The following is a 21,030-nucleotide window of genomic DNA, read 5'->3' as shown; positions in this document are numbered from 1 at the left end:
CATGTTAAGGCTAAGTTGCTAGATGCTCCTATGGATAAGACAAGTTTGTTTGGTACACCTGCCCAGCAGGTTATGAAGAAAATGGAAGAAAAGGCAAAATCTGTTCCAACGGTTACAGATTTCTTGCAGGTTCAACCCCCAAGGTTTAGCAGGAACTGGCCTGCCAAAAATTGGTCCTTTCCTGACTCCACAAGATCTCAAAGGGGCAGGAATAGACGTTCCAGAGGCAGAAACCAATCCAGAGGAGGTGCCTACAGAGGACGACAGTGGCAAGGTAACAACAGAGGCACAGACACAACCACTGCCACTACATCAACACAACCACAGTGACTTACCCCTAAATCCGCCTACCAGGGAACAAATAGCAGCTCCTCTAGGCGGAAAGTTAACCTTATTTTCAAAGAACTGGCACTACATAAACGACAAGTGGATTCTACAAACCATAGATCAAGGTTACCGGTTCCACTTCCACACTTTACCAGTCAAAAGAGGAATGCCAAATCTACCTCCAAATCAAAAAACAGAGGCTCTACAACAGATAATGGAGTTAGCAAACATGAGAGTTGTGGAAAGAGTGCCAACAGCAGAGCAAGGAAAGGGGTTCTACTCCAGACTATTCCTAGTTCCAAGAAAGGAAAAAAGTTGGAGACCAATTCTCGACCTGTCCACCTTAAATACATACATCATTGTCCCAAAATTCAAAATGCTGACCCTACAGCAACTTCTTCCCATGCTGGGCAAGGAGTGTTGGCTGGTAACTCTGGATCTCAAGGAGGCATACCTGCACGTCCCCATTCGACCAATCTGCAGAAGATACCTCAGATTTCTTGCAGGATCAGAGCACTATCAATTCTCAGCATTGCCCTTTGGCTTATCTACTGCGCCCAGAGTATTCACAAAATGCCTGGCATCAGTAATCGCCATTGCAGACTACAGGAATTCAAATTTACCCATACCTGGGCGACTGCCTGCTACAAGGGGACAACAAAAGCAAGCTGACAACAGATTTACAAAGGGTCATTTACTTGCTACAAGCACTGGGATACACAGTCAATTTACAAAAGTCAAGGCTGATACCATCCCAAACAAGGACATTCTTGGGCGCGGAATTGGACACAGTAAAACAAATGGCATTCCTAACTACAGAAAAACAAAAAGAACTACCTCTTTACTTCTTGGCACTAACAAAACTGAACAAGTTAACAGCAAGAAAAGTACTGCAGGCCTTGGGCTTCATGGCATCATGCATAATCTTGGTCCCATTTGCCAGACTACATATGAGAAAACTACAGTGGTACCTAAAGAATTTATGGTCCCAACACAGACAAAGCCTAGAAACAGAAATCCCACTAATTCCATGCTTAAAACAGGAATTCCTATGGTGGGCCCAGGCATGCCAGTCAAACCCAGGCCTACCCTTTCGCAGATGTCAAGCAAGCCAGACCATCACAACAGACGCTTCAGACCTAGGATGGGGGGCCCACATGCTGGACAAATGCGTGCAAGGATTGTGGACACAGGATCAACTTCATCTGCACATCAACCTAAAAGAAATGCTGGCAGTAAAACTGGCAATCCAAAAGTTCAGACCATTTCTCAAAGAGGGCCAGTTGATAAGGACAGACAACACCACAGTCATGTGGTACATCAACAAACAGGGAGGCACTCATTCCTACCCCCTATGCAGAATGACTTTGGAGCTGTGGACCCTGGCACTCAGCTACAACATCCAGTTACAAGCAATATTTGTACCGGGAAAAGAAAATACTCTAGCAGACATATTAAGCAGAACCACATCGGATGCCCACGAATGGAAGCTGCACCCGGACATCTTCAGGACCATCTCAAAGAAATGGGGAATGCCTCAGATAGATCTATTCGCATCACCTCTCAATCACCAGCTCAAAAAATTCTGCACAAGAACATTCCACCCACTAGCATGGAAAGTGGATTCGCTCTCCTTCAGCTGGAAAGGCCTAACAGCATATGCATTCCCACCTCTTCCCTTGATACACAAAGTACTACTAAAAATCAAGGAAGAACGTCCAAGGATAATCCTGATAGCTCCAAACTGGCCAAGACAACACTGGTACCCACTGCTGAGGAGCATGTCTCGGAACAATATGTGGCCAATACCCCTGATGCCTTTGATGTTAACTCAGAACAACTACAGCATCATACATCCAAACCTAAAAACGTTGCAACTGACTGCATGGAACATCACATAGCAACAGCTAATCCAGAACTCTCCCAAAGAGTTAAAGACATTATCCTTGAAGCACGCAGGCCTTCAACAAGAAGGAACTATGCTGGAAAATGGAAAAGGTTTGTCATTTGGAGTACTGAAAGAGGAAAAGATGTGTCAAACATAGATATGCCTAACATTCTGGAGTATCTGGCCGAACTTCTTCATTCAGGCCTGTCCTACTCCTCCATCAAGATACATGCATCAGCTATTTCAGCAGAATACAGCTTTGATCCACCTGTTTTTTCGCACCCTTTGCTCAGGCAGTTCCTCAGAGGAATCAAGAATGTAAAACCTCCAAGGAAACCACCATTACCTGCTTGGGACTTAAACTTTGTGCTAGAAAAGTTGACACTATCACCCTTTGAACCAGCAGCAACAGCAGACCTACAACACCTGTCATGGAAAACTGCTTTCCTACTGGCAATTACTTCAGCAAGGAGGGTTTCAGAACTACAGGCCTTAATGGCAGTGCAACCCTTCCTAATCTTCCACCAAGATAGTGTGTCCATGAGGACTAATCCTACATTTATGCCTAAGGTGGTATCCAGAGTGTCTTTAAACCTGGCAATCCACCTACCTACCTTCTTTCCCAACCCACAAAACAGAGGGGAAAGAATACTGCATACCTTGGATGTACATAGACAGCTACGCTACTACTTGGACAGAACAAAAAGTAGCAGAAAGACTGACCAACTTTTTGTAGCCTATGCAACAGGAAGGGAAGGAAAAGCTATTTCCAAACAGACAATCTCTAAATGGATAGGAAATTGCATACGATTCTGTTACTCCTTCCATGGAAAACCAATTCCACAGGACATAAGACCTCATTCTACAAGGGCAACAGCCACTACCACAGCCTTCTTACGAGGAGTGGCAACCAAAGACATTATTGAGGCGGCTACTTGGACCTCCGTGCATACATTTGCCAAGCATTATAATTTGCCTCTATATTCCAGATCCCGAGCAGGGTTTGCCACTGCTGTACTGCAAGGGATCCTAAACACACCATAATCTACTTTTATCCTCCTCCCCTAGTTGGCTATGGTATTCAACCCACTTGTTATGACTGCAGATGCATCCATGAAGGACATAGTACAGTTTTGTACCTACCATAAATGTAGATGTACGAACTGGATAGCATCTGCAGTCAGGATTACCCTCCCTCCTTCCCCTCTGTGGTACTCCTAGGGTGTTTACCCTCCTAATAGCTAGCTGGTGGGGGAGTCTTTATGGTGTATTTGTTTGTATATATGTACATACATGCTTATTTTTGTGTTTACCTCTATCTTTTTGGAAACATTGGCATCTATCCAAATTTTAGCCTTCAAGAGGGCTACTGGCATCTGGGGCAAGAAACACTGAGGAAAATGGCGTCGGCTGATGCCTTTATACCCGAAGACCAACAGAGATGACGTCGGGTGAAGTGCGACATCAGCCGAAGCCGGACCCGGACTTTGGAATCCGGCCGACTGAAGGGCTGCCTGACGACAGGACAACCCACTTGTTATGACTGCAGATGCTATCCAGTTCGGACATCTACATTTATGGTAGGTACAAAACTGTACTTTTTTCCTCATTCTTAAGCTTAGTTGTATGCTTTTCTGTGAGCTCATGTAATTGACAAATCTCAATGGCTTTGCACAACATTAAATCACTGTCTTGAAGCAAAATCTCTCACTGCATCATTAACACCACAAACAAGCCTGTCTTTTATCAAGTCATCTCTCAGATCACCAAATCTACACATCTTGCTTTATTTCTTAAGTCAGTAATATATACTGCTATAGTTTCACCAGGCTTTTGATTTCTTGTGTAAAACATATGCCTTTCCATTGTAATATTAGTTTGAGGGTTACACATTTCTCTAAATTTACGTTTTCAGCACTCCTGGTCTTCTCATGTTTCAGCCTGTATCACAATGATGTTTCTCCCCCTCCCCTGCATACATGGCAGGTGCATACACAAGTGAACATTCCCTCTCAATGGCTTCTGAGCCAGGTGCTGTTGTACATGTGTCTTAACTGTTGACTATATGAAAATGTCATATTCTTGCTCAAACACTTGCCAGTTCTCAGCAATATTATTATCAAACACCAGAAGTCCAGGTCTGCAAAATCCCTCAACCATAATAACAAAATTTGTTTAAATGTAAGCATAAACCAGGTACTTGTAATTATGTTGAAATGCACAACAGTCTTCCTGAAAAGGCTTAACACTGTGAACACTCCGGACACTTCGGATACTTCGAAAAGTTTAATTTAATGCGAAAAAGTAGTACATTGTGAAAAAATGCATTTGTTTTAGCCATTTCGTACATTTTAACACTTTAGAAATTATTTTGAACACTTTTGTATTTTTTGAATACTTTTATCAGTATATTGCAATTTTGGAAATTTCGTTTGTCTTTGTTATTATTTTGAATGTTTTGGATTCTTCGCCAAATAAGTGGCGATTGAAAAATCATTTAAAGGAGTTTAAGTATCTATGAATGACCACTGATCTCTTTGTGAGTTGGCTGCTCTGTATTCCTCCTCTTCTGACTGCGTACCTCATGGTTTGTGAGTTGCTTCACTTCGGATCCCCTTTTGACACCATGTTTCATGTCTCTTGCATTCAAATGAGACACTAAGGCACTGTGATAGGTTCAGATTGTTTATTGTACATAAACACATCAGGAGCTGTAACTGGAACATATGTTTAAGTTAAGTGACTGACTCATTACTTCAGGGACACTCACCTTTGCATCTCTGTTCATGCCTTCATTGACTGACTGTACAAAATGGCACTGATCTTGCATGTGCTCAGCAACTTATGTATGCATGTGCTGTCCAGCTACAGTGGTTGACTAGGTACAGTACACACAATGAGCTACACCTATCACCTAGAAACAGTATCAGTAGTCAGTACCATCTTGCAGTTTAAGCAGCATATTAAAGGTAGTCTGGGGCATGCAAAGTCTGCTTTCAGGTCAGCCTTTCACTGCAGTCACGTGTGTTCCTAAGGCATGCTGCTGTTATTTTAGCTGCTAACAAGTAAATAGGAGCATCCTGACACCTTTCACGTAGCCAATAAGGTATGAGCCTGAAAAAATATTTTTTGGAAGGATGTCCGTATTATGCATGGCAGGTTGTGTTATTATTGCTTTTACCTACATAACCTGTTTGCATAGCTTCACTGTGATACCTAGAGATCACTCATAAGATATAGATGACCTTCATTTGTGTAGTGAACACAAAGAAACAAAAGACTTCCTTTGCACAGGAATGATCAGTTTCAGTTTTGCAGGACCACAGTAATGCCCCCCCCCCCCCCCAAGCCAGATGTTCTTGAGTGTGTAGCATGATCAAAATACTTTTTCTATCAATTAATAAGTAGAACAAATAGCCATGCAAAGTATCTTTTGAGAAATCTTAGTGGCATAGCATGAAGTAACAAGTAATATGATTGTTGTTTTCCTTACAGTGGTGAAATAGTGACAATAAAAGATTGCTGAAAAAGAGGTGCAAGGCTGTTCTAAACTTGCTTTTTTGTTTTGTTTCAGAGACCTCGTAGTCAGAGAGATTCAAGTTACTATTGGGAAATCGAAGCTAGTGAAGTTGTACTGCTGACGAGAATAGGGTCTGGTTCATTTGGGACAGTATTCAAAGGCAAATGGCATGGTATGTACAGTTGTTTAACTGCCCAAGGTAGATAGCATGATAGGTACCATTAACTTTCACTCTTCAAGGCAGATGCATGGGTAGGTACCATTCTCTTGCACTGCTTCAGTAGTATCTGCAGGTGGATCTGTAATGTAGAATGTGCATAAATCTGGTGCGTCTCCATAGTTGTCATAGCTGAATCCTTTAATCATGAACTTGGAGCCTTGGCATTCTCAGCTGAGTGATTTTCCAAAGGACATCTTGCTGTCGAGTCAGAGACAGTGTTTATTTGTTTTGTCGTGGAATCTCAAAATGATGCATTGCAAATTGTGTGGTGACAGTTCAGTCCCTTCTGACTGTCAAGACTACTAGAAATTTGTTCACCTCATGTTTGGACACCATTTATTGATTGGCCAGCAGATGGTGGCATCTTCTATAGCTATGGTTTTGAGAAGTGGCAATTGAAATGGTACACTGTATGCTTAAAATGATTTACCCTCACACCTGATATGTAATTATGTTCTGCACTTTACTAAATTTTCTTAACTGACTTGTTAGCTGATTTTTAAATTGTCTCTAGCTTAGTGTTTTCATTTGTAATGAAACACATGTGAAGTAAATTGTTAATGGCTTTTTCCTTGACATGGTAGGTACACAATCCAAGGGGAAAGTTAAATTTAATCTGATGCAGGTAAAAACCTTAAATTAGATAGTTTAATTATAAGTTTCCATTATAGTAGTTAAGCAAATTCTTAACTGTGTTGTTGGTAATTTTCTTGGAGATGTCGTCGTGGCCGTATTTTAGGCCTTTAGTTTCTCCCTAACCCATATTTCATTTTTACATAGCTGTGTGGTGTGAGTTTAGAGCCCTTTTTTGTTTACAGGGCTAGTATATCATGGATCTGTATTAGAACATCGAAAGTTTAATGGTTCGAATCACTAAAGGGCGACCTTTAATGATCGAACCATTACAATTTCGAACGTTCAGAAAAAATAAATTAAAAAAAAGAAAATCTAAAGGGCATAGGCACCCCTCACGTGGGGGACTGTGCCCCCACACCCCCCCGCTACTTAAATATGCCAACACCAACACCGCACTACATTGAAGTAAATGGAAATCTCCCCTTACGGAGATTTCCATTTACCTGTTCGATGTTCTGCACTTTTGCTATTCTCGTGTCGACAATGTCGGATTCAACATTGTCTGCTTTTGAGAATACAATAGGTAACCTGTATTATTGTAAGTTTTCCTTTAGTGTGGAATTTAAACAATTTAGATTATTGGAAGTTATTGTGCTGTTGTATACTGTTTAGGTATGCTGTTCATAGTTTGGAGATATTAGAAATTACTGCTACAGCCTATTTTTTTTTCCTTGTCTGTGTATGTATGTGTGTGTGTGTGTATATATATATATATATATATATATATATATATATATATATATAAAATAGGCTTTCTCTGTTTTTGCTAGTAGTATGTCTCATCAAGAGAAAGAGAAATCCAAATCCGGATTTAAAAAATGCCCACGGTGCGGGCAAAAAAATTCCATCACCGATGGGCAGTACTGACTGTGTGTCTATTGTCTAGGTGAGGTGCACCTACAAGAAAACTAAAAAAATAGTGGGAGGATGACAATGGTTAAGGTGTTTACCTTAAAGACACAAGGTGCAGGGTTTGATTCTCACATGGGGTAACTGGCTAGGCTTCAAATGGCCCAAAAGGGCAGTTAGCCTAGTACTATTCTATGAATCTGTGAATCTAAAACTGTTCAGTATGCCACTCTTTTAGTGCTAGAGTGTTGCATGAGCGGAAAAGGAAACTATTGGATAGAGGTCTGTTGAAATCCTCTTTTCAGCAGGCATTGGATAAGCATGACAAGCACTCGGCTCCACAGTCATCAGAGCTGACTGTTGCTGCAGTTAGGAGCCGGTCCCCTACATTGGAGCTGGTATCTCTTACACTGAAATCCCCAATTTTACAGCCGGTGGCTTCATCCACACATTCTTTTTGGGCCTCAAGCAGACCGTCAGATTTGGAGATGGATCGTGTGGTGCAGAGGCTTCTGCAGACACTGGCACTTGCCAGAATGTTATCGACACCGATCCCTGGGACTTAAGAACCGACAAAAATTCCCCCACCATCTTCTGTTCCTCCTCTGATCTGCCTCGAAGTTTCAGAGCCGGATACCTCGGAGCTGATGATTCTGGAGCCCTCGGGGCTGACACCTAGCTTAGGGTTGTCTGTTGTGACTGCACTGATATCTTCAGTGCTGACCGAAGGAGGATCTCTGAGCCTACGGTCATGTCTGGGGGAGGATAGTCAGACCGACTTAGCCTGTTGGGGCCTCTGCTTGAGTGAGCTCGGCTTCGACCTTGGAGCCCTCTGTGCTGGTGCAGAGAGATTCTTTTGCATCCTCTGATTTGGGGGATTCTCGCGTCGGGACCAGGGTGCCTTCGATGCCATGAGGAGGGTATTGTCCACGCCGACAACCACACCATCAGAACCAGCAGCTCCCTCCCTCAAAGCACCGGTGTCTACCTCTACAACACACACTCCATTAAAGTGTAGAGACCCTGAGCCTCAAAAAGCACCATTGGGCGAGCTATGCTCTTCCAAGACCGCTCCAGAAGCTCCCACTGAAGAGGTTCCCAGGAAGAGACTTTGCAAGAGGAAGCATCTGGACTCTTCCCCTCCCAGGAGTCCGTCACTTTGGACACTGACTTAGATGAGTCAGAAGGGTCCACACAGTCCCCCTCGGAGGATATCTCATTCACAGATATCCTGGAAATTCTTAAACAGAGGGTTGACTGGAAATCCCTTAACGCTAATGATGATGAGTCAGTCCTCCTGAAGGCTTTTGGGTCTCAACCCTCCACCTCTTGGGTGTCATCATCCTTTGATGAGAATTGAGTTACTGCCTCTAAGGGCATGGGAGTCCTTGGACACCACGGGGCCTGTTTCCAGGAGGCCTAATAAATGTATAACTTGCCCTCAAGACAAGACCTTTCTAACTAAAGGAGTACTTGTTGATGCCATGGTGGTGGCAGTGGCCACCAAGAAGGAGCTATCAGAAACTTCTACATCTGTTCATCCTCCTAATAGAGATTCTAGGATCATGGACAGATATGGGAAGTGTATGTTTAGTTCAGCGGCTTTTGTTCGATCGCTGAACTATCTCTCACACTTCACTAGTTTGCAAAGAGATGATCTGAAGGAACTAGGAGGTACTCTGCAGGGTTCAGTAGCTGCAGGGGTTTCAGAGAAAGTAACTTCCCAGCTTTCTACCCTTAATTCTGTCATAAACTCTTCCATGTATCTGCTTTTGTATGCAGCTCATGGAACAAGCAGAGCAGCGGGTACAGGAATTGCCCTTGGGAGACATTCCTGGATGCGCCTATGTTCCTTTGTGGAACTCTTTAAGTCTTCCTTTATTAACGCCCTTTTCGACAGCTCATCCCTTTTTGGACCGAAAGTGAAGGAAATGCTTACCAGGAGTGAGAAAGACAGAAGGACTCTGTCAGCCATCGAAGTACATTTTTCCACCCCTATTAGGCCTTACCCCAAAGGTAAGGGGAGAGGGAAGATGTGGTTCCGTAAATCTCAAGGGCCTTTCCAGGACACACATTGTGAACCTCCCTCTAGAGGCAGAGGAGGGGGAAATAATGGAAGATGCCAACCATGCGGCAGAGGGGGTCTGCTGAATCAGGGCAACAGAGGTCAGTTCTTTGGGAAGCCCTATCAGTGCTCCTGAAAGGAGGCCTGCCTGTCCATCTCTGGAGGCAGTCTGGGGATGCCTTTCTTTCTACCTAGATGCCTGGCTAAAAATAAAAGTCAGCTGGGTACAAAGTTATCATATCCAGAGGATACTCCATTCCCTTTACCACACCACCCCCTCCTATGAAAAAAATCCCGGATGCCCTACCCACTCACAGGGAACAAGCAGCCATAGAGGTTCAAAGGTTGCTGGAGAAAGTCATCCAACCAGTCCCAGCAGACCAGAGAGGATCCAGAACTTACTCAATATTCTTTTTGGTTCCAAAGATAACAGGGGACTGGAGACCCATTCTAGACCTCAGCAGACTAAACAAGTCAGTAAAATGACAAAGTTCCAGATGGTCACGCTACAGTCAGTACTCCTCTTTTTGGGGAAAGACAATTAGATGTGCTCCATGGATCTCCAGGATGTGTACTACCACATACAAATGGACAGGCCATCCAGGGATCATCTACACTTCCAGCTGGGAGCCAGTCATCATCAATTTTGCACTCTGCCCTTTGGTCTCGCTACAGCCCTCAGAGTGTTCACCAAATGCAAGGCAGTAGTCATGGCTCACCGGAGACGTTTGGGATTCCAGGTGTTTCCATACCTAGACAACTGGCTCCTCACTGCCACCATCAGGTATCAACTCATACAAGCAAAAGATACAACTTTAAACCTCTGCAGTCAGTTGGGCATTACCATAAACTTAGAAAAATCTGCCTTGCCGCCATCACAACAGACCGTTTTTATAGGAGCAGAGCTAAATAGTCACAATGGACCTTAAGCTTTCTTCCAGAAAGAGTTTGTCTTTTACAAAAACAAGGCCTAGACCTGCTTCCAAAGGAAAAAGCCCTGGTCTCAATGATACTCAAATTGCTGGGAACGATGGCGGCACTGATCATTGCCATTCCTCTGGGTCACATGCATATGCGTGTACTACATTGGCTCCTGTTCTCTCAATGGTCCTTTCAGGAACTTCCAGTGTCATACAAAATCATAATGAATACATGCAAGAAGGACCTTCAGTGGTGGCTGACATCTCACCAAGTAATTCTAGGCCGCCCCTGTGTTTCTACCCACTCGTATAGCCATGGTGACCACGGATGCTTCCTTGATAGGGTGGGAGGGCATTGTCAGGGAAGAACAGCCCAAGGCACATGGAAGAAGCATGAGGCTCATCTGCATATCAATGTCCTGGAGATGAGAGCGGTACTTCTAGCATTGCAGTGGTCTGGTATGTAAACAAGGAGGAACCAAATCTTATCCCCTGTGTCGAGAGGCCCTGAGAGTATGGCAGTGGTTAACTTCCACCCAGCACTTTCTGATAGCAACGCGTATCCCAGGAAGATCCAGTATGATAACAGACAAGCTAAGCAGGGCAATTCTTTTGCCTCACGAGTGGTCCCTAAAGAAAGAAGCAACTGAAAGGATTCTCTACAGATGAGGCCAGCCTTGTGATCTTTGCAACTCCAACAAACACGAAATGCAGCAGCTACTTTGCCCTAATCCCCCCGCTGGGGGATGTCCCAAGAGATGCACTTGTGCACAATTGGCCCCTGGGTCTCCTTTTTGCTTCCCCTCCTTTCTCTCTAATACCCAACAATGTTCTTCGTGTTTCACTGTTGCAGTCATTACATTTGGGTAATCCTGCTGGCAGGTTGCCCTCAGCCGGCCTGAATTCCAAAGTCTTGGGTCCTGTGTCGGCTGCTGTCTCCCCTTCCCTGACGTCACGTCGTCAAGGGTATAAAAGAAGCAGCCAACGCCATTTTCTTCAGTCTTTCTTGCCGCGCGGTGCCCGAAGCAAAAGCAGTTCACAAGTGCCGGTCGGCTGACTCCTGAGATTTTCGTGTTTGAGTTTCAGATCCGAAGTCTTCAATAAAGCTAATTACCCCATTGGGGAAACTTTTTTCTTGCTCCAGACCGATGTCAGAAAAAGTTAATTGTATTTCTTGTGGAAAGCAAATACCTCATAAGGATTTTCATTCTTGCTGTATTCCTTGCCTAGGCCCTGATTACAACGTTACTGATGGTTTTGTGCTAGATTTAACCAACGCAGTATTAAGCATCGGTATGATTTTGCTTTAAACTTGTTTGGACGCCGGTTTAATTATCCTGAAATGTCGGACAGCCATCCGACTACCAGAGTTTACAAAAAACGCAAAGAAAAGGATAGAGGAAAAACAACTGAGGCCCAAAACCGACGAAGTTTCTCCTAAGCCAGTCGCCAATTCTCAGTGAGGCACTTTTGCAGCCCCTGACGCCCGCTACTTTAGAGTCGCAGGCCACGCCGCTGGATACTGGTATTGGTGCCTTGGACCTAATCCCTCAGATGGGTCCGGAGCCGCTGAGCAGGTACCGGCTTCTGAGGGTGTATTCAGACCTAAGCATCTTTACATTAAAACGACTTTAGCTTCAAAGGCAAAGACTAAAGCACCTTCTAAAGCAAGGAAACAAATTCAAGTGCCACGTGGACGGGCCTCTATGCCCAAAAAACAGATGCTCAAAATGGCCGGAGACTTCATTACTTTGATCAGGGGTTTTCATCCCCCTCCTGATAAGAGGCCTAGGCAAGACACTGACTATGAATCTTCAGATCAGGTTTCTATTTCTTCTGATTCCTCTTCTGATCAGGGATATTCTCTTTCCCCCCATGAGGATTCCATTGCTGAAGAATCTATACCTTCAGCATCTCCTCCTGAGGACTATTCCTTTGGGGAAACCTTGCATACCACGAGGGAGCATTTCCACTGGGAGAGCCAAGATTTTTCAGAATCTAAAAAGAGTCTCAGGGATTTTCTTTTACTACCTCAGCACAGGCCTCTAGCCATTCCACCTGTGTTAGACATTGTAGATGTGTTTTCGGAGTCTAGTCTGATCCCTGACTCCTTACCCCCAGCTCCTGTTAAGCCTGACAGATATTACAGGGTTCCTGACTCTCACAAATTTCTTTTTAAAAACCCTGCTGCTGACCCAGAAACTATTTCACAGGGTCCAAAGGGAGTTAAGGCTTTCACTGCAAAAACCCAACCCCCTCTGACAGAGATTCAAAGGCACTGGATAGATGGGGAAAAAAGGTTTACACATCTGCAACTTTGGCTATAAGGGCCTTAAACTGTCAATTTCATATGCTTAAGTATCAGCAACATATCATGGGATTGCTTAAACAGAAAATGTTTTAAATTCTGAATGTGCAGAAAACAAGGAAATGCAGAATTTATTGTATGCAGCAGAACAAGTTGGAAAACATACTTTGCAATGTGGTTTTCATTCTTTGGCGGCCTCCTGCAGGGCCGCAGTTACGGGTTCTGTAATTAGGAGGCATGCTTGATTAAAGGAACAAAATCTGGCTGATCATGTTAAAGTTAAATTACTAGATGCACCTTTACAGCATGATACTTTGTTTGGTGTTAAGGCAGAAGAGGTTTTTAAGAAAATGGAGGACAAAGCTAAATCTGTGTAAACTGTCAAAGATTTTTTACAAGTACAGACACCTAGGTTTAGTAGACACTGGCCTACAAAAAAGTGGTCCTTTCCTGGATCAGACATACCTCAAAGGGGCAGATCCAGACGCCCTAGGGGCAGATCCCTGGTGCAAGGTTCTTATAGGCACAAGCAATGGGGTGCTTCTACTTCGAAAGCTGGAGAAGATAGATCACAAACATACAGAAAACAGTCCCAATGACTTCCCCCTGCCTGCACCAAGCACTTAACTTCTGGCAGCACCCTTAGGGGGAAAATTAGCACTTTTTGCTCAAAATTGGCACATCATAACCCAGAACAAGTGGGTTCTAAGCATAGTGTCACAAGGCTCCAAGTTCCATTTCCATACTCTGCCAAAGGCAAACAGCTGACCAGATCTGCCAGAAAAATCAATGGGCAGACGCACAAAAACAAGTCTCATCCCTCATGGACAATGGGGGCCATCCAACAAGTACCAGAGCAAGAGCAGGGACAAGGATTTTACTCAAGACTGTTCTTGGTACCCAGAAAGGACAAGGCCTGGAGGCCGATACTGGACCTATCTGTTCTGAATACTTTCCTGGATATTCCAAAATTCAAAATGTTGACTTTGCAGCAGCTTCTGCCCATGCTGGGCAAGAATGCTTGGCTTGTGACTTTAGACCTAAAAGAGGCATACCTGCATGTTCCAATCAGACGATCATGCAGACGTTACCTAAGATTCAAGGCTGGTTCAATGCATTACCAATTCTCTGCACTATCCTTTGGCTTATCTACTGCACCCAGGGTTTTTACAAAGTGCCTGGCACCAGTAATTGCATTCTGCAGACAAAGAGAAATACAAGTATATCCCTATTTGGACGACTGTCTCATTCAAGCAGAGAACAAGGACATTCTTCTTCAACATCTGGCGTTTGTGAAAAAACTTCCAACATGCCTAGGGTACACAGTCAAAAAAAAAATCAAAACTAGTACCCTCACAAGAGGTAACATTCCTGGGTGCAAGCTTGAATACAACTGCCCAGATGGCTTATCTCATGCCAGACAAACAAAGGCAACTGACTACCTATTTCAAAATGTTGGCAACAAAGGCCCAGTTATCTGCAAGAAAAATTCTGCAGGCTTTGGGTTTCATGGCATCCTGCATCCTACTAATTCCATATGCAAGACTGCATATGAGGAAACTTCAATGGTACCTAAAAAGTGTTTGGACTCAACATTGCCACAGCCTGGAAACAGTCATTACTCTCATTCCCTGCCTTCAACAGGAGTTTCAATGGTGGGCAAAGGCTTGTCACCAGAACAAGGGACAGCCATTCACATTACCTCCAGCCAGGCAGACACTAACAATGGATGCATCAAACTATGCCTGGGGAGCCCACATGGCAGGAAGATGCATTCAGGGCACATGGTCCTCAAACCAAATGCATCTACATATCAATCAAAAAGAGATGTTAGCTGTTCAAAATGCCCTGACAGCCTTCAAGGACCTACTTCTTCCGGGACAACTACTGATAAAGACAGACAACACCGCGGTCATGTGGTATATAAACAAGCAGGGGGCACACATTCTTACCCCCCTTTGCAGACTACACATGACCTTGTGGGACACAGCTTTGACTTACCAAATACATCTGCAGGCACAATTCTTGCCAGGAAAGGAGAATACTCTGGCAGATGAACTAAGCAGAAACCTCATGGATCCCCACGAGTGGAAACTGGATCCACAACTCTTCAGCATGATAACAAGGAAATGGGGATGCCCGGACATAGATCTATTTGCCTCCCCTCTCAATTACCAACTAAAAAGATTCTGCACAAGGACTTATCACAGACAAGCATGGAAAGTGGACGCCCTATCTTTCAGCTGGAAAAACCTATCAGTATGTGCCTTTCCTCCACTGCCTCTCCTTCCCAAGGTGCTCCTAAAGGTCAGGCAGGAGAAGCCAAAGATGATACTGACTGCCCCAGACTGGCCACGCCAGTACTGGTATCCAATACTAAGGAACTTATCTCTATACCCAGCTTGGACCTTACCTCAAATACCTCGACTACTGTCCCAGCAAAACAATCAGATCATGCACAGCCAACTCAGGACATTAAGCTTGGCAGCATGGCGGATAATGTAGTCATACAAAAAACACTTCTCAGTAAAGCTGTGATGGATGTCATTCTAGAAGCCAGAAGGCCTAGTACTAGAAAGTCTTGTGCTGGAAAATGGAAGAGGTTTTGTGCCTGGAACCAGGCACAAGGAACTGATACAGCGGTGCCAAATATTCCTCAGATTTTGCAATACTTAACTGAGATGCTGGACAAAGGCCTATCTTTTTCATCAATTAAAATTCATGCCTCTGCCATTATGGCTCATTACAATACAGAGCCACCACTTTTTTCTCACCCTTTATTAAGGCAGTACCTCAGAGGAGCCAAAAAATTAAGGCCCCCAAGGAGACTACCAATACCTGCATGGGACCTCAACTATGTCTTGGAAAAGCTCACCCTGCCTCCTTTTGAGCCAGCTGCTACTGCAAATATGAAGTTTTTATTTTGGAAAACAGCTCTGCTCTTAGCAATTACTTTTGCAAGGTGAGTTTCAGAGCTACAGGTGCTCATGGCTGTGGAACCTTTCATCATTTTTCATCCAGACAGGGTCTTCCTGAGGACAAACCCAACATTTATGCCTAAAGTAGTGTCCAGTGTTGCTCTAATCCAAGCCATCCATCTGCCAACCTTTTACCCAAATCCACAGAACAAGGGGAAGAGAATTCTGCATTCTTTGGACGTACACAGACAGCTTAGATTCTACTTGGACAGAACCAAAGCTTTCAGGAAGACAGAGCAATTACTAGTGGCATATGCTGTAGGATCACAAGGAAAGCCCATCTCAAAGCAGACTATTTCTAAGTGGGTAGGCCACTGCATTCATTTCTGCTACTTACACCATGGCAAGCCAGTGCCTAAGAGCATTAGGCCTCATTCCACCAGAGCTGCAGCCACCTCAGCAGCCTTTCTCAGGGAGTACCAACCAGAGACATCTTAGAGGCAGCTACTAGGAGTTCAGTGCACACCTTTACTAAGCATTATCTGCTACTCTACTCTAAATCCAGGGCAGGCTTTGCCACTGCAGTTCTGCAGGTCCTCATACCCGCTTCTACTGCTGTCTAGTTCCATCCTCCCAACCATAGCTTTGGGACTCTTCCCAAATGTAATGACTGCAAAAGTGAAACACGAAGAACATAGTACAATTGTGTACACTTACCATAAATGTAGATGTTAGAGTGTATTCATTGTTGCAGTCCAGGTTACCCACCTGCCTTCCCCCTTTTTTCTTTTGGATCTTATTGTTCCTTCTCTGATTTATACTACCTATGTGGTGTATTTGCTTATAGATGAAGTTAAAATATATATTGGTGTATTTCTGAATATATATATATATATATATATATAAAGTTTGGATACCCTTTTTTGGGGCACCTGACATATGGGGCAAGAAAAACTGAAGAAAATGGTGTCGGTTGCTTCTTTTATACCCCTGACGACCTGACATCAGGGAAGGGGTGACAGCAGCCGACGCAGGACCCAAGACTTTGGAATTCAGGCCGGCTGAGGGCAACCTGCCAGCAGGATTACCCAAATGTAATGATCGCAACAGTGAATACACTCTAACATCTACGTTTATGGTAAGTGTACAAAACTGTACTTTTTACAGAAAGCAAAGATTCTGGCAAGGACCATCATCTTAATAGCCCCTTACTGGCCTCGTCAAATTTGGTTCCCCTTCCTCCAGCCTTATCTATTGGAAGAACTTTAGATTCAGGACCCGGTTCCAGATCTTCTGACTCTTTCATCAGAGGCTCTCCATCCTTCTCTTCACTCCCTCAAACTGACAGCTTGACCGCACCAATTCCAAATATAGCCAGGATTTACAACCTCTCAGCTGTGGCTCAGCATATTTTAACATTCTCTCATAAATCCTCTACCAGGAAGTTCTATCTTAGTAAATGGAAGAGATTTTCAATATGGGCATTTCAGAATGATATTGACCCATAGCTAGCTTTAATGTCATCCATTCTGGAGTTTTTGACTAAACTTTTCATTGAAGGAGCTGCTGCAGCTACCATTAGAGTTCAATTAGCAGCAATCCCAAACTTTCATCTTGGTGTCCAGGGTTCTAATATCATGTCACACAAACTCTCCAAAGCCTTTCTCAAGGGTACTGTTCATTTGAGACCACCCATCAAAGCTCCAGCCATGCCCTGGAATCTAAATTTTGTTCTTTCCTGAATAATTTTACCCCCTTTCGAACCAGCTTAATCTTGTGAATTGAAATATGTCATGGAAGACCATATTTTTAATAGCTATTACTTCTGCTCTGAGGATTTCTGAGTTACAGGCCTTGACCATCAAACCTCCTTAACTGATTTTCCATAATGATAGTCTCTCACTCAGAATGAATCCATCATTTTTGCCCAAAGTTTGTTCAGAGACAAATCTCAACCAATCTATTGAATTGCCTGTTTTTTCCCTAAATATACAAATAAGATGGAACACATGCTGCACAAACTTGATGTTCATAGGTGACTCCGATTTTATTTGGACAGGACCAAACAATTCAGAAAAACAGAACAGCTCTTTGTCTTCTTTTCAGAGTCAAAAAAGGTGTTCCAGTGACAAAAGCCACTTTATCAAAATGGTTATCAGATTGCATTTCCTTCACTTACAGTTCAGTGAATACTCCCATTACAACAAAAGATAAAGGCCCACTCTACTAGAGCTGTTTCTACCTCATCAGCCTTCACTGCTAAGTTACCATTAGATGCTATTTGTGCAGCAGCTACTTGGTCAAGGCTCATACCTTCATCAGTCATTACAAAGTAGACAAGTCTCCAGGGACACAGGGCTTCCTTTGGTTCCACTGTCCTGAAGAACATTCTCCCATGAGCCACCCAAGAAAAATGGTGCTTGGGATGCTACCCATCAGTAAGAAAGAACGGCGAGATAGAATAACTTCACATAAGGAATTTACGTACTCACTGTAACGTTCCATGTGAGTTGTTCATCTCGCCTTCATTCTTGCGTCCCACCCTCCAACCCCCATCCAGACTTCATGAGGACCGTGATTTCATTTATATCATGGTGTATTGTCTCTTACCCAGTTCTTAGAGTGGCATATTAGTAGTAATAGGTAGCCAGTTGGCAGCAAACAAAATCTGAGGGAAGCTCAAGGTGCTTCATGGGATAGGGAGTTGGCTTCGAGCTGGTTGAAGTTCTCGTGCTTTTGCAGTTGGCCGACTCAGAGCCGAGGATCGGCTCCGAACCCATCAGTAAGAATGAAGAGTACATAACTTCTTTTCTGCATCTGTTCCCAAAATTTCCATTTTTTTTTCTATGTAATTTACTCTTACCCTTGTCTAAAGATCCCGCTTCCTTTTCTTTTATCTGTTACATTATTCACTACACCAAGTACGGTTGGTTTAGACTTTGATTTCCATTTTCTAGTAATTGCTTTTTTTTGGCAACCACCATAATTCAACTTAGCAAGACGTTACTATCCTGTATCCCAGCTCAAAAAGTAAATAAATAATTTTCTTACCTACAGTCATTTGTTCACCCACTATTCCAGGAGGAGTACTCCATATGGAATTTTTTAAGTCTACCAACTCATTAGAATTGAAAACATATGCTCCCAGGTAACTTTCTTCCCTATCACTCCTCCAGCATTTGCCATCTGCATAAGGAAAAATTCTTTGAACACTCTTTGAGTATAAAGGTACTTTTACGGATATTTCATAACAAAAAATCATAAATCTTCTAGACTTTCTTGCATATTTCTGAGACATACATATGTTCTCCCATTGTTTATTTGTGAATCGCTTATCTAATATCACTTACCCTTTATTTCTGACCTCCTCTGTTTGATTCCTATATTTATCTTGCAGTTTTTATATACCCTATTAAATCTTTTATTTATCCTATTAAATATCCCTTTTTAAAAGCAGTTTCTGTACTAGATTCAACTAACTTTTCTCAGCCCCAAGCCAGCTGTGTCTTACAGAATTTGCGGCACCTGTCCTGTGGCAAATAACACCACTAACATACGTAAAGCTAGTGGGTCTTTCAACTGTACTGAAGAACCTAAGAACAAATAACTGCTAAAACAAACTGTATAAACGAAAAACAAAATGAAACTGGGAACAAATAACACTGCAGAACTTTAATACAATGAATAAAAATGGGTAAAAATGAGCAACTCAATACGATGAAGGGCTTTTCGTCTAGTTAATAGCTAGACTTCCTAAGATAAGTGTGTAGTTCAAACATGCTTAAATACTCATTCTCCACCCTCTATTAATAGATTAATTAATAAAATGATCAATTGGTAAATCAAGAACCAATACCCCCAAGATGTACATATAATACCATAGCACAATAACACAGTGTTGCCCTCCTTTTTAACCCTCTCAGACCATTTACAATACAGACAAATTACCTTAATGTATATTCAAAAAATAGTTATCTCAAAACTTGGGTATATCAACTTTATAAACTTTACCTAAAGATTAAGTTCAGAATTGAACTACTGCTATATAATATGCCATAGTAGAGCCTATGATAGTCATGCTACATAAGTATACCAGATTATACTAGATGTTAATGACAAAATATACTATCTGTATACTAAGCCCTACCCTATTATTTAAGTTTTTAGATCTTAGGACCACATTATTACCCACACAAATATCAAAACCTAGTTTTGTAATAATCATCCTACCTGTGTATGCATATTAATGATGACAAAGGCCGGGGGAAACGAAAACTTAAAACCTACCTATCTAGTTAGATTTTTAAGTCTTAAAAGACACTGTATGGAGCACATTTCGTTGAGGTCTGGAAAATGGCAAGCATCCAAATGGATTTGCCACATTAATTCCAGCCTCTCCAGTGATCATATTTGTTCCCGGTTTCGTTTTGTTTTTCGTTTGTACTGAAGAACCTTACAGAACTTAAACATATGTCTCATTATAACACAAAAGGCATTAGTAGGTTGTGTTTTATGCTGTAATCCTTAATGTACTGAATATAAATGTATGAGCCAGCAACAGGGATTTCAGCCCCCCCCCCATGTAGAATCATTTGATTTCTACCCTTCAAGTCTGTAAAAACACTCCACTCTAAAATGTAATTCTATCTCTTCCAGTCTCTAAAGAAACATTATCCATCTTTTTTGGGGTATGTGATATATCCTCACTAACCTCCCAGTCTGTCTCTGACTCAGCAGTAGCTGACTCACTCACTCTCAGCCCTTAGACAAGGTAATTTCTTAGGTCATCCAACTGGTAAAATTAAAAAGTGTTTTCACTCCTTTTTAAAAACAAAAAAAGCATTAGTAACAAAAGAAGGACCAACATTATAGATGTGACTTCTGAGCAACTGATAAGTTTATTTTTGAATTGCACATACCTTGATTGGCCTCACTCTCCTCACCATCCTGCCCCCAATTCCCACCCACCCCTACATACTCTGAATTTATAGGTAACCTCCTTTACTAAGACCATCCCTTCATTCTCCCATTATCCAATAATTACATCCCTCAGCACCATCTACACATGCCCTTCCACTTCCCACAACTGCAGCCCACCTACCAGTTTAGTATCCACACCCATATCTCCTACTTGCCCAACTCACATCCTCACCAAATATAAATACCTCCTGTAACTCCACAACCTCACTCCCACTATGCCTCATTACCCCCAGTCTCATCTCCACTATACCGTTCTGGGATTAACCTCCCTATTCACCTTTCTCTCTCTAGCCACCATCAGCACCTCTTATCTCCTCACAGTCACTCACTGTATCCACCTCAAATCCCCCATCCCAACCCACAACAGTTGCTATCACCCCCACTCACACAAGCATATAC

The 21,030-nt window shown here is 42.9% G+C and overlaps 1 protein-coding gene across 1 annotated transcript in view; it reads left to right on the top strand.

Annotated features, from left to right (window-relative positions):
* Nucleotides 1–21,030, top strand: part of RAF1 (Raf-1 proto-oncogene, serine/threonine kinase) — a 2,753,658-nt gene that overhangs the window by 1,793,358 nt on the left and 939,270 nt on the right. Inside the window, exon 14 of the mRNA XM_044078072.1 lies at nucleotides 5,790–5,907. Coding sequence (XP_043934007.1) covers nucleotides 5,790–5,907 — 118 coding nt within the window. The remainder of the gene's footprint in view (nucleotides 1–5,789; nucleotides 5,908–21,030) is intronic.

This window comes from Protopterus annectens, chromosome 7.part0 (assembly GCF_019279795.1).
Source record: "Protopterus annectens isolate FY-2018-M chromosome 7.part0, PAN1.0, whole genome shotgun sequence".
Lineage (NCBI taxonomy): Eukaryota > Metazoa > Chordata > Ceratodontiformes > Protopteridae > Protopterus > Protopterus annectens.
This window is presented reverse-complemented; position numbering and strand designations above follow the sequence as displayed.